At 39.4% G+C, this 13,606-nt stretch overlaps 1 protein-coding gene across 1 annotated transcript in view; it reads right to left on the bottom strand.

The window, feature by feature from the left end:
* Positions 1-13,606, bottom strand: part of dnah7 (dynein, axonemal, heavy chain 7) — a 70,406-nt gene that overhangs the window by 9,301 nt on the left and 47,499 nt on the right. The window contains exons 48-54 of the mRNA XM_088353582.1: positions 13,419-13,511; positions 13,144-13,320; positions 12,840-13,001; positions 12,561-12,761; positions 10,781-10,942; positions 9,214-9,399; positions 4,115-4,252 (exon numbers count right to left, since the gene is read on the bottom strand). Coding sequence (XP_088209708.1) covers positions 4,115-4,252; positions 9,214-9,399; positions 10,781-10,942; positions 12,561-12,761; positions 12,840-13,001; positions 13,144-13,320; positions 13,419-13,511 — 1,119 coding nt within the window. The remainder of the gene's footprint in view (positions 1-4,114; positions 4,253-9,213; positions 9,400-10,780; positions 10,943-12,560; positions 12,762-12,839; positions 13,002-13,143; positions 13,321-13,418; positions 13,512-13,606) is intronic.

The following is a 13,606-nucleotide window of genomic DNA, read 5'->3' on the forward strand; positions in this document are numbered from 1 at the left end:
AAAAAGACGGCGGGGAACCTTCCGGTGGATGATTGTGACTTTTTTGTATGCCAGTTTTTCCTGAAAAAAGAAAGGAGCGGGACGCCGTCCAAGAAAGTTTGGCAATACCCTCAAATTTGTCGCTACTTTTTCAACCGTGCGTTTTTTTACAAAGATGCGGCTATTTTGTGGATTTCTCCCACAACTAGGGGCGCTCTAATTAGAATCAAAAAGAGATATGAACAATATGATCCCCAGGTTACCTTGCTTGTGTTCCGATGTGGAATACGATGTTTACTCGTACAAAACTTTTATAAATATCAAATCAAAAACTGTGTTTGGCGAATGGAAGGAAACAGGAAACATTGTTTCCTCTTTACTGATAAACACTTAGGTTGATACTTAGTCCTTTGAGCCAGAAGAATTAATTACAGTCGACCCCTGGGTTATGCTGCCCCTACCCTACGAAATTTTCACGTTACGATGTGGGATACATTATTTTTCATATGAAACGTACAAAGTATCAGTTAGTATCAGTTCAAAAACCATGCTTGGCAAAAGGAAGGAAACCACAGGAAAAGTAGTTTTCTCTTCACTGATAAACATTTATTTAAATTTGGCAAACCTGTTTTATTACTTCAAGGTGGAATTACTTAAAGTAGACCCCAGGGGTTACGGTGTTCCTTCACATTACGATATAGTATACAATGTTTTCTGTACAAAATATATATACAAAAACAGTGCCCAGCGAATGGATGGAAACAGGAAAAGTGGTTTTCTCTTCACTGATAAATTTGACACTTTGTACTTTGAACCAGAAAAATTAACGACAGTAGACCCCGAGGTTAGGGTGTCCCTACTTAATGATGTTTTTATGTCATGATGTGCAATATGATGTTTTCCGTACAAAACGTAAAAAGTATCAAATCAAAAAGGGAAAAACGGCAAAAGTGGTTTTCTCTTTATTGATAAACACTTATCCTAATTTGACACGCTGGATTTAGTCTTTCGAGCCAGACTTAATTACAGTAGACCCCCGTGTTAGGGTGTACCTAACTTACGGTGTTTTCACTTTTGGATGTGAAATACAATGTTTCTTGAGCAGTTTAAAAAACGATGCTCAGTGAATTGAAGGAAACAGTAAAAAGTCATTTTGTCTTTACTGATAAAAACATCATTTGAGCCAGAATTAACAGTAGACTCAAGGTTATGGCATGCATAGCTTACGATGCTTTCCCCTTACGATGTTGAATCTGATCTTTTTGAACATTAGTGCTGCATGGGTTGAAGGATCAATTATTGGAGATTAATTAGGGAAATAATCTCGATTAACCATCCAGCAGAATTACCAGACAAAACATAAAATCAATTCAGGAACAACAAAAAAAGAACAAATAAGTACTTTTTTTCTTTACAGATAAACACTTATCTCAATTCGACATACCTGACTTAGTCCTTTGAGCCAGACTAATTAAGTACAGTAGACTCTGGGTTATGGCATCCATGGTTTACAATGTTTTCGCAATATGATGTGGAACACACTATCTTTCCAGCACCTCATACCGATGAACATAATATCCTGGGGTTTTAATGTATTTTGGAATCCTTACTCCTTCATCATTGAACCCACACAAAGAAGTGAATGAGTTTTAAGTTGATAATTATAAAACCGGAATTGACACGTGTAACTTCGTAATCGTTTTCTTTATATGTCCACAGAGCGTACAGAATATCAATTCAAAAATGGAAAAATAAACAGCAAGTAGTTTCTCTTATCCTAATTCGATAATACTGTGCATTACTAAATCTTTAAATTAGTAGACTTAATTACAGTACACCCCGGGTTATGGTGTCTATAATTTACAATGTTTTCACGATATAGTGTGAAATACGAACCCTTTTTGGCACCTTGTTATGGTATTTTCCCCACCATAAGACGTTGCCTTTTGTGCATAGGTTGAAGAAATAATTACGGAAGATTAGTTTGAAGATTAACGACAAACGGGTGTATGTTATTACTTACGATGTCCGAGTATGAAAAAAGTATTTATTTTCTTTACAGATACACACCTATCTTAATTTGACATAAATAACTTATTCCTTCAAGAAGTTATTTACAGTAGATAACACTCCGGGATCGCAAAACAATTGGTTCTTTTTCCTTTCCTTCCCCACAAGGAAGGCTCCAGGCCCGGACAACATTCCGGGGCGGATACTTAGGGAGTGCGCCGATCAGCTGGCTTGTGTACTAACAGACATTTTCAACACCTCGCTAGACCAAGCCAAAGTACCATCATGCTTCAAAATTGCCAACATCATCCCTGTGCCAAAGAAACCCCAGATCTTATCATTCAACGATTACCGGCCCGTTGCACTGACTCCTATCATAATGAAGTGCTTTGAGAGACTGGTTAAAGGGCACATCACCTCCAGTCTCCCCTCCTCATTCGACCCCTTTCAGTTTGCCTACCGGACAAACCGCTCCACCAGGGATGCCATCTCCTCTGCGCTTCACCTGAGCCTGACACACCTAGAGGAGAAGAACACCCATGTGCGGATGCTGTTCCTGGACTTCAGTTCAGCATTCAACACCATCATCCCACAACATCTGGTAGACAAAATGAGACTCCTGGGTTTCAACACCCCCCTGCGGAACTGGCTGCTGGACTTCCTCAGTGACAGACCCCAATCAGTGCGGATAGGTCAGAACATCTCAGATGTCATCTACCTCAGCACGGGCTCCCCCCAAGGCTGTGTCCTGAGCCCCTTGCTGTTCACCTTGATGACACACGACTGCGTCCCTAGGTCCGCCACAAACCACATCGTGAAGTATGCTGACGACACAACAGTGGTGGGCCTCATCAGGGACGACAACGACCTGGCCTACAGAGAGGAGGTGGAGCATTTGGTGGACTGGTGCAGGGACAACAGCCTGGTCCTGAATGTTGACAAAACTAAAGAGATCATTGTCGACTTTAGGAAAAACCAGCCCAACCATGCCCCACTTTGCATCAACAACAAGGCTGTGGAGGTCGTCAGCAGTATCAAGTTCCTAGGGGTGCACATTACAAACAAACTCACCTGGTCCGTGAACACTGCATCACTGGATAAGAGGGCACAGCAGAGGCTGCAGCGCTACCGACTGGGGTAGTGTGAGGAGGGTAACGAGGACAGCAGAGAAAATAATCGGGACTACACTTCCCTCCATTCAGGACATTGGCCAGAAGCGCTGCCTATCCCATGCTAAGAACGTTATCGGGGACCCCTCTCACCCCCATCATGGACTGTTCACTCTGCTAGCCTCTGGGAAGAGGTACTGCAGTGTGCGGTGCAGGACCACCAGGTTCCGCAGTAGTCTAGTCCCCCTGGCCATTAGACTGTTAAATGGTCAATCTAACATATAGTTAACCTAAATCTAAAAGGCTGCTAATCTGACTTTTTGCACTACTGGCAGTTCTTTATAGCTTGCCACTCCTTGCACATTTGCTCTCTGCACTATTGTACTTACAGCGTTATTGTTACAGTGTTAATGTTACTGTTTACCTGACTTGTTAACCTGACTGCCCATTTTGCACATCCGGTTAGCTACTCCTCTTGCACTATCGGCACTATGGTAAAATACTATACGTAGCCATAATACAATACAACTTTTACTTATATCTGTACATTCAAGGAAACTGTGCGGGTCAGATGTATCGACATTTCGTTCTGTATACACGTGTACTAGAATGACAATAAAGTAGATCTGAATCTGAATCTGAATCTTAAGTAATGGTCTATGTTGTTGATTACGATGTTCGGGTATGAAATCAAAGGTAAAATTTCACGATACAATGACAACTTATCTTTCTTTTCATAAAATAAACGTCTATGTCCTTATTTACCCTCAACCTTTTCTCATATATAGTCCTCGAAACCCTAACTAAATTGATAAAGTACGCCAATTGATTTGTAGTTGCATCTTTTTCCCTTGTCGCTTGTAATCCAATATGGCTGCCACTCAAAAAGTCATGTGACCCTTAGAAGCCTCTATAGGACACAAAACCAACAGCCCAGTCAAAAAAAAAAACATGAAAAAGTCAGACATTGCGGATTTTGAACAACGAAAAAAACTCAAGTAGTGTTATTGGCTAACCTGGGTTAGCAAGATGCTATCAAACAGCAATTGCGTCTCGGACTGGTCCTTGGTGATATCTGCGTTGGAGTTCATGCCGAAGATTTCCGGCGAAGGGTTGAGGGGCAGCGTCTTGGTGTATTCGATGTAACTTTCATACTGAAACCAAGAAAAAAATAAGACGGCTGACATTTGTTCTAATGACTATGTTAATGTGACACCATGAATAAAAGATGTGCTCTGCCGGGGGCCGACACACTCGGGAAGCCGGCACCAAAAGGATCGCGACACAATTATTGTTTGCCTTTGTGATTGCCTTTTATGCACAAGCGTATCACATTTTTATTCGGTTGTTGATTTAGCTTTAGCTTGGATCGCTCATTAGTCAATGACAGGCTAGTGCTAAACTGTTATAAGGCTTGACACACTTGAGCTGACGCTTATCATTAGCCTTTGTGATAGCATTCAATCAACACGCGAAATGTATTTGATTTATTTTAGTTTTAGCTTGGATTAATCATTTATTGATGATGTTCTAATGCTAATATTTAATAAAAGCCAAAGACACACTCAGGTTCACACTTATTTGCCTTTGTGATTGTGTTTTATCCACATGTGTAGCTTTGTTTAACGTATTTTTGCGTTAAATTTAGCTCGAATTGCTCCATTAGTCAAAGACGTGCTAATGCTAAATGTTGTAAAGGCCAGACACACTCATGCTGACACTTATCATTAGCCTTTAGAATTGAGTTTCATTAACTAACCAAGTGTATTTTAATATACCTATTTATTTATTTTTACCATAATTTGTCAAGAGTAACGGGCTAATGCTAACTGTTTGAAAATCCAAAAACACATTTAGCCTGACACTTATTGTTTGCCTTTGTGATTGTATTTTATCCACACACATAACTTTTAATTTACTTTATTCTATTTAATGTACTTATATAATTGTATATAAAAATTAAGCTTGGATTGCTCAATTACTCAAAGACGTGCTAATGCTAAATGTTGGAAAAGCCAGACACACTCATGCTGACACTTATCGTTAGCCTATAGAATAGAGTTTCATTAACTAGCCAAGTGTATTTTAATGTATTTATTTATTTTTACCATAATTTATCCTTAGTAATGGGCTAATGCTAACAGTTTGAAAATCCCAAAACACATTCAGCCTGACAATTATCGTTTGCCTTTGTGATTGTATTTCATCCTAAAGGATTTTATACATTTGACTATAAGGGAGTTAATACGATTGAATACAAGTTACATTTATTGAATGCAATGAAGATTTTCACAGAGAAGGCTCAAGTTCAATGACAGGTCACGCTGATCCGAATGCAGAATGTTTTGTTTAGTTCTGTTGATAACAACTCTGACGCAGGAAGGCAGGCATTGTTTGGAGAAGTTATTTTGATAAGCTTTCTGCTGTTATGAGTTTTTCAGACATCGAGGCGAGGGGGTGGACCCCACGTGGGGTTTTCCTGGCACGTCTATGGGAGGAGCCGGCACACCAGCTGGCGGAAAGACGTTGGTCGAGAAAAGAACTTCAGAAGATTAAGAAGATCGAGGGGGGGAATCGAGAGAGGAGGCTTGACAGAGACTCGAGCGACACTAATTCGGCTAATTCGATGGAGTTCACTTAGTTAAATTATTTAAGAAAATTAAATCTGCCCCCGTGTGGAAATCCCGGTCTCTTGTCCGTCTTTTCACATCAAGAAACGAGCACGCATTGTTAGGTGAATGAAGGTTGTGTTTGGTTAACGGAGTCAGATAACTAATTCGAACAATTTAGTTAACGGCACATTTTTAATATATTTATTTCACAATCCACACACAAAACCTTTTATTTATTGTATTCTATTTAATGTATTTATATATTTGTATATAAAATTAAGCTTGGATTGCTCAATTGATGTGCTAATGCTAACTGTTGGAAAAGCCAAACTCAATCTGGCTGATACTTATTGCTAGCCTTTGAGATTGCGTTTTATTCACATGTGTAGCATATTTTTAATTCATTTAATTGCAGTATTTCTATGACCATACGGCGCACATAAAATTCTGAGAATTTCGTAAAATTGTGCGGCTATCGAGCAGTGCGCCCTGAGTGTGTGTTGATGTAAGGCGGCGGATGGAGCTGAGGATAGCATGAAAGTCCAGCATGCATAGAAGAGGACACACGATGTTGCACGCAATGCGCAAATTGTTTGCAGAAATTACTCCCGGATGCTAAGACTGTGGCATACTTCGCCATTTGAAATTTATTGTGCTATTGGAGGCTGAACAGAGTTGTCCCCCCAAATATAAATTAAATCGAAAGCCTCACTTTCCCTCCATTGAATGCTTTCCTTGTTTTCGGCCGCCACGGTCTGTTGATTTCGACGCTACGCGAAAGAACATGGAAACCGAGCAGCTGCGAGAGAACTGAAGAATAATGAATCGATGGTTTGCAAGAGGAGGAAGCTAAAAAACAAGCTTTGAAGTCAACAATACGCAGATAAGCGGAAATAAGGTGAGGTGGCCCGAGTTGGAGTAAAGACACAAGCAGTGGATCATGGAGGAAAGCACAACAGTAAAAGAAGACTTTTCGGACCCCATTGTGTGAATCGCTACGGTTCTCTTTTTTAAAATGTTCTTGTATCCGTGTATTTTACTTTGTAATGAATACTCACATAAACCACAACCAAACTAAGTTTTTCTCCCACTGTATTTTTAAATACGCACACTTGTATGTTTGGGCACCCACACCCAATAGTCAGGTGCGCCCCATGTATTTGTTAAAAACAGAAATAGAACCAACTATGGACACTGCGCCTTTTCACATGGTGTACCCTATGGTCATAAAAATGTAGTATATTTAGATTGGATTACTCACTATTTGAATACGGGCTAATGCTAACCTTTAAAAAAGCCGAACCCATACTGAGGCTGACACTTATCGTTAGACGTTGTTATTGCGTTTTATTCACAAGTGCAGCCAATCTTATACCTACTTATTTATTGTTAGCCTGGATTACTCATTATTCTAATGCTAACGATTTGGAAAGCCAGACACACTGTAAAATGACACTCGTTAGCTTGTGTGAATGTGTTTTATTCTCATACTTTGTGTATTTATAGTTATTTTTTCATTTTTAGCATGATTTGCTCATTAGTCTATGACGGGCTAATGCTAAACATTTGAGAAGCCAGACACAATGAGCCTGACGCTTATTGTTTGCTTTTGTGATTGCGATTTATTACCACGCCACGAGTATTTTTATGGATTAATTTATTTTTAGCTTGGATTGGTCCTTAGATAATAACATGCTAATGCTAACTCTTTGAAAATCCAAAGACACAAACAGCCTGACACTCATTGTTTGCCTTTGATTGTGATTCATCCACGCTTAGCATTTGTTTAATGTAATTATTTATTAAATTTAACCCAGATTGCTCAATTAGTCTAAGACATGCAAATGCTAAACATTTGAAAATACTGACACACTCAAGCTGATACTTATCATTAGCCTTTGAGAATGCGTTTTATTTACAAGTGTAGTATATTTCGATGCATCTATTTATTTATTTTTAGCTTGGGTTCTCATTAGTCGATGACTTGCTAATGTTAACCCTTAAAAAAGCCAAAGACACGCTCGGGCTCACACTTAATTATTTGCCTTTCTGAATTGTGTTTTATGCATTTATGTATTAAATTAAGACTAGATTGATCAATTAGTCCAAAGCATGCTATTGCTAACTATTGCAGGAGCCAGAGACACTCTTGTTGACACTTATTGGTAGCCTTTGTTTTTTACTCACAAGCGTAGCGTATTTTTTTATTCATTCATTTCTTTAAAACAATTAGAGTAAAGAAAGGTTTTCTGTGGTTTTAGTTTGTGATATATATTTATCTAGGTTTAGCTTAGATTACTCTTGACAGATTAATAATAATAATTAAAAAAAAACAAAGACACACTGTCTCACTTATCGTTTACCGTTTAGATTTAGCTTGGAGTACTTATAAGTTGATTAAAAGCTAATGCTAAATGTTTAAAAAGCCAAATAAACATTCAAGGTGAGACCTAATATTAGCCTTAGAAATTGCGTTCCACTTTAAATTACTTTTATATATGTACTATTTTTTAGCTTGGATTACTCATTAGTCGATAATGTGCTAATGCCTGCCATTAAAACTGCTAAAGACACACTCAGGCTCAAACTTATTGTTTGCCTTTGTGACTGCGCTTTATTCGCAAACCTAGCATATTTTTATTCATTAATTTATTTGAATTTAACTTGGATTGCCCATAAGTATAGAGACCGCTTTCTTGGTTTTAGTTTACGTCAGTGGTTTAATTTTGATGTATGCAAAAGTGCGCAAAGTTAGTGGTTATGCTAACGCTAAGCTAATTGTGTCTATGGGGGCTTTGACGTACACAACAGTTAGTGAAATGTTCTCTTTTTGTTTCTTTCTTTTTCAGTAAAACATTTGCGTGTTTTTATTGGTTTATGTTGGATGTACGCGAACGTGCGCGGCTAAAACTACGGTACCTGTGTCTTCCATGTACAATGCAGTTAGTGTTGTATTTTGTTTCTTTTGCAGTAATAAATACACCTGGATGTTGTTAGTCTGTGCTTCTGGTCAATGTTTAATGTAGGCGAAGGTGTGATGTACACAGGAGTGATTTGTTATGTTTCATTCTTTTACGATAATACAATTTGCGCCGTGTTAGTTTGTGCTAGTTGTTTATGTTTAATATACGTAAATGTTCACGGCTAACGCTAAGCTAATTCTAAGCTAGCGCCAAGCTAACTATGGTGGCTTTCAAATACACAACAGTTAAAGTTTTGAGTGATATTTTGTTTCTTTTCCAGCAATACATACATGGTCGTAGTTTGAGCTAGTTGTTCATGTTTAATGTATGCAAGGGTACGCAGCCAATGCCAAGATAACACCGAGCGGACGCTAGGCTAATTGTGTCTACAGTGGCTTCGGAGTAATATGTTGTCTTTTATTCCTCAATAATATGATTTTGTGGTGTAAGTTGCGGTAGTGGTTTATGTTTTATGTGTTAAACAACGTGCAATCACAAGTAACACCACATTTTCAAAACAACTGTTTGCAAAACTCTTACGTCTCCTTCCACCGGTGCGAAGTAGAGCCCGCTGGGATCGAACTTGTAGTTGGGGTCTTCCACTAGTTTCTGATCATAGAAGATGGCGAGGATTGTACGTAGCGTCCGTCTGTCCCAGTCGTCTGTCACGCGACCGCCGTAGTTGCATTCGCCCGTCATGTAACGGAGGGCGTCGAAAGGAACTTCCTGATGGGGTTTGATCATGTTTGGAGATATATTGGATATCCGTACAAAATGCTCTTTGAGGAACACAGTATTGGAACTGATGTATTGTGAACCCAAAAAGAACCCACGATAGAAATCCCAGAAGTGAAAAAACCCATGATTTTTTTACAATCATTGTTCCATAATGGGTTTTAGAGAAACTTAGATAACCTAATGTACACGTACATAACATAAATTCAACAAGCTGTTTTATGTACGTGTAGAGTGGTGACCCTGCCTTTTCGGACCTTCTTTAGGCTATTCCCCCCAACTTATTATTTATTTCGCCCCAAAACTTGGAAAATTCAAACTTTGTGGTGTTTCTACGTAAGTACAGTTCCAAGATGCCTGTCTGCTATTGGCCCACGTCAAATAAAATGCTTTATTTATTTCAGAATTTTGTGTGCTTCGTAAAGATTTTCGGCAATGCGATACTGTATTATTTGTATGGCATTTAATAGCTATTGGTCCCAAGGGTACAGTGATGATAAAGAGATAGTCAAAAAAATGATAACCATGCAAACAAAGCTTATGATGATCAAGAAATCTGAAGAAGACACACAAATGGAAGCCATTGAAGCAAAGACATTTTTTGAAGGCATGAAAATCCTCACAAGTTTTCAAAAATAATTTGAATTTGAATCCAACGTCTCCTCCCCATTCTGCATCCACCCAGTAATTCCACTCTACCAGCTCAAGTCAATTCACACCAAAGGTAAAGAAAATTCACATTTTTCTTTAAATGTATATTTATCTATAATGTAATTAAACCCTAAATATGTAACTTACACACAAGTAATACTCACTATGTAATATTTTTTTGTTTTTGATGTTTTTATCTGGAGTACCAGGGGTTTGGAAGGAATTAGCTCATTAGAACAGATTTCTATCCCTCACTATACAACAATTTCACTTTGTGATCCCACTTCAGAACAGATTGTAGTCGTATCCTGGGGCTCTACTGTACTCATAAGCCCCATAATCTTCTGGTATATGGAAAATGATGAGCTTTAGACAGAGTACAGAGTATTCTCAAGTCTACTTTACATAAGAAAAGGGTAAAGAAAAGGCTGCACGTTTGGCATTTTCTGGAAGCGGGCTCTTCAAAATTCGGGAGCACTTGAGAATGGAAATGTCACCTCATTAAAATAATACATTTATGTCACCATAGTAACAAGGGAGGCCTTGAGACGGAAGTGTACAAAAATGTCAAAAGGTTTTTGGGGATATTTCTCATGTAAATAAATTAGCATACCAAGTGTGAGGATAAGGGTAGCCCAAAAAAAAAGCAACAGAAACATCTAATGTTCTGAAGTGCCGCTTTTGAGAGTGAAAATACATAAATCTTTTTCCACAAATGTACCTGATGTTGGTCAAGAAACATCTGCAACTGCTGCACGGAGATCCGAAGGTCAGTCTCATTGAACTCGTACGGTATGTTCCACCCCAGAGGCCCAAACTTTCTCCTCTCCTGGGTCAGGGCGTGGAAGAAACATAAGCCGTACAGCAGTTTCTTGAACACAGCCTGCAAAAAAACAAAACAACGGTCAGGAATAAGGTGTGGATGTAGATCAATCGGCTTTAATATTTCCACAGCTGAAGATGACAACAGAAGTTACATAAAGAGGGTTGGAATAGCATAAAACGCCCCCAGGACAGCAGCACTTGGATTTTTGTGTATACAGTAACAAAGTGAGAAAGAAATGATTAAACACACTGCATTTATTTGCAATCCGCAATAGTCATGATGCCTTCTTCGTAGTGTTTTGTAATCCCAAGTTTTGTTTTGATGGTAATCATGTTTTTGCTTCCCTCTTCAGCACAGAATGCCAAACATGAGGCCCACCAACAGATAAAATCGCGCCCACGTGACAATGCTCAGAGAAGCACTGGAGAAAAATGAGACAAACAATGACCTGTAGTTTTTAATATGTCCGCTGGATTTCGCCAAATCCCAGTTCCACTACAAACAACCCACTGTAGCCGTTCTGCTTACTACCATTTATCAACCAGAGAATATTTGAGGAAACGTCCGTCCAGGTGTTAATTTACTTCAAAGGTCACGGACAAGCATTTTAAGGCAAGGCGATTGCACTCTCGCGTGGATTTCTCTCTTAACCGCAACATTTGCCACCAACTATGCTTTTTATTCCAAGTGACTGGAAATTATTGGTTAGCACCTGGATTAAAGATACACATTTATTTATTTTTAAAAATAGCACCTGGGTGTCTTTGCAGAATTCAAAAAAATATGTAGCTCCTTTATATAAAAAAAAATAAATCAAACATCGAAGTTACCATTTTAATGTACCGGTAAACATTGAGTTAAAGGGACAGTGTGTAATATTTAGTGCCTCTCAATGGTCCAAAAACTTTAATTCAGTAAGGTCGCCACCCTGTTTGTCTGGCAAATTGCTGCTACGCTTTGCTGTTTGGCACTTGTTTTTGTTCGCGTTAGACAATATAGACAAATAAAATCAAATACGGTATTACACACTGGGGGCTTCAAATGAACAGTAGTGAAAATGAATTCTAATGTTGTTTCCGGTTTTTATACAAATCCACAGTTAAAAAACACTGCAAGTGATTCCATTTTAGTGAAGGAAAAAAAAACCCTTCCATAATCATTTTAAATTTGAGTCTTACACCCCTGAATCAAGGTTGTGATTTCATTGTGAGCCTCTGGTAGATTCCCAACCAGAGTTAAGGCACACCTTTTATGCCATTCATTTCCTAGTCAAGCCCCCTGTCCAAAATGAACAGAAAAAAGCATTGAGCGAGTTCAGCCAATAGCATATCAGCATCTTTGTGTTGTGGTGACACAAACCAATAACAAATCGGCATCTGAGAGTTGTCATAAGCACCGACACAGCAAAATAACTTTAGGGTGGGCACGCCATATCACGGGAATCTACTGGATTATGAAATCATCTGTTGCTGAGAATAAAAAATAATAAATACAAATTTAAAGTGAACACATAGTTTGGCTGGGTTGCTATATTCTGGGGTTCAACTATGTGCTGGAGATAAATATTTCAATGAATTATGGGTCATAGTCTTTTCTGCGATTGTTCTGTTTCAAACAAAATCCGTGCTTCGATTCAAAGACAAAGACCCATTCAGGCCCTTCCTGTGTAACCCACCGGCTTGCTGGAGGCATCGAACCAATTAGGGTCTGAGATAGGGTCCATCAAGAAGCAGCGCACAATATTGGGCCGGAGACCTTTGGGAGCTTCGTTGGTCATCTTGACGCCGTTCTGCAGCACGGCTACCGGGAAGGTTGGAGACGGGTAGCTCGTGAGCCACAGACGGAATTCAGGGTGGGTGGACTCTGGGTTAAGTTCCTAATCATCGGACCCAAGACACAAAATGGTTCAAAGTCCCATAGATGTGGAAGTAACAATTTTTGATATAGATCTAACCTCGCAGACTCTCTCCAAGGTGGACATCCATGACGTGGCCAAGTGACAGTTCTGTAGGACCACCCAGGTGCCGTCCGCAATCCCAGTTTCAATCATTTTCATGGCGATGGGACCTTGGCCTTGGCCCAGAGAAAGGGACGTCAGCTTGTCCCCTGTAAAGCCCTGAAAGAAAAACGAGATAATCTATAACATCTGATTTGAGAACCTAGGAACTGAGCACCAACAGGTAAAAAAACAGGGGCCATACAATGTAGAAAGACAACGTTTGAAAGGTTTTTTTGCATGCTCTTGTCATTTTCAATACCTTTTCGTGACCAAACTTAAGCAAAGCCGCCATGGGGTCCGAGCCCGGAGACAAGATAAAGATGAGAGGTGCGCAACAGTTGCTATCGCCAAAAGCATTGCTCAGATTGAAGGGCGGGGCCTCGATAAACGGCCGGCCCAGACTGTCAGAGACAAATTCCTGCACCATCGGAATAATCTGAAAGTAATGGAGACGCGTAACATTTAATCCTTTTGTCCCATTTGGTTTTTTCTCAAGTAAATCTGAGTCATATTTTATTTCAAGGAGAACAAAACCTTATCTGGTCGGAGACATCGAATCACCAGCATTCTCTGAAACTGAGTCAGCTTCTCCTGCCAATCGTTGGGGAGGGGAGTCTGGTGGGGGTCCTGATGGGAAAGCACAGAGGACCACAATAACAAGGCGTGTGTCCATTTAGAAACATCAAATGGGAACCTTTTTGCATGTAAGTCGACCCCAGGGA

Source organism: Urocampus carinirostris, chromosome 14 (assembly GCF_059441175.1).
Source record: "Urocampus carinirostris isolate Australia breed hairy pipefish chromosome 14, RoL_Ucar_1.0, whole genome shotgun sequence".
NCBI lineage: Eukaryota > Metazoa > Chordata > Actinopteri > Syngnathiformes > Syngnathidae > Urocampus > Urocampus carinirostris.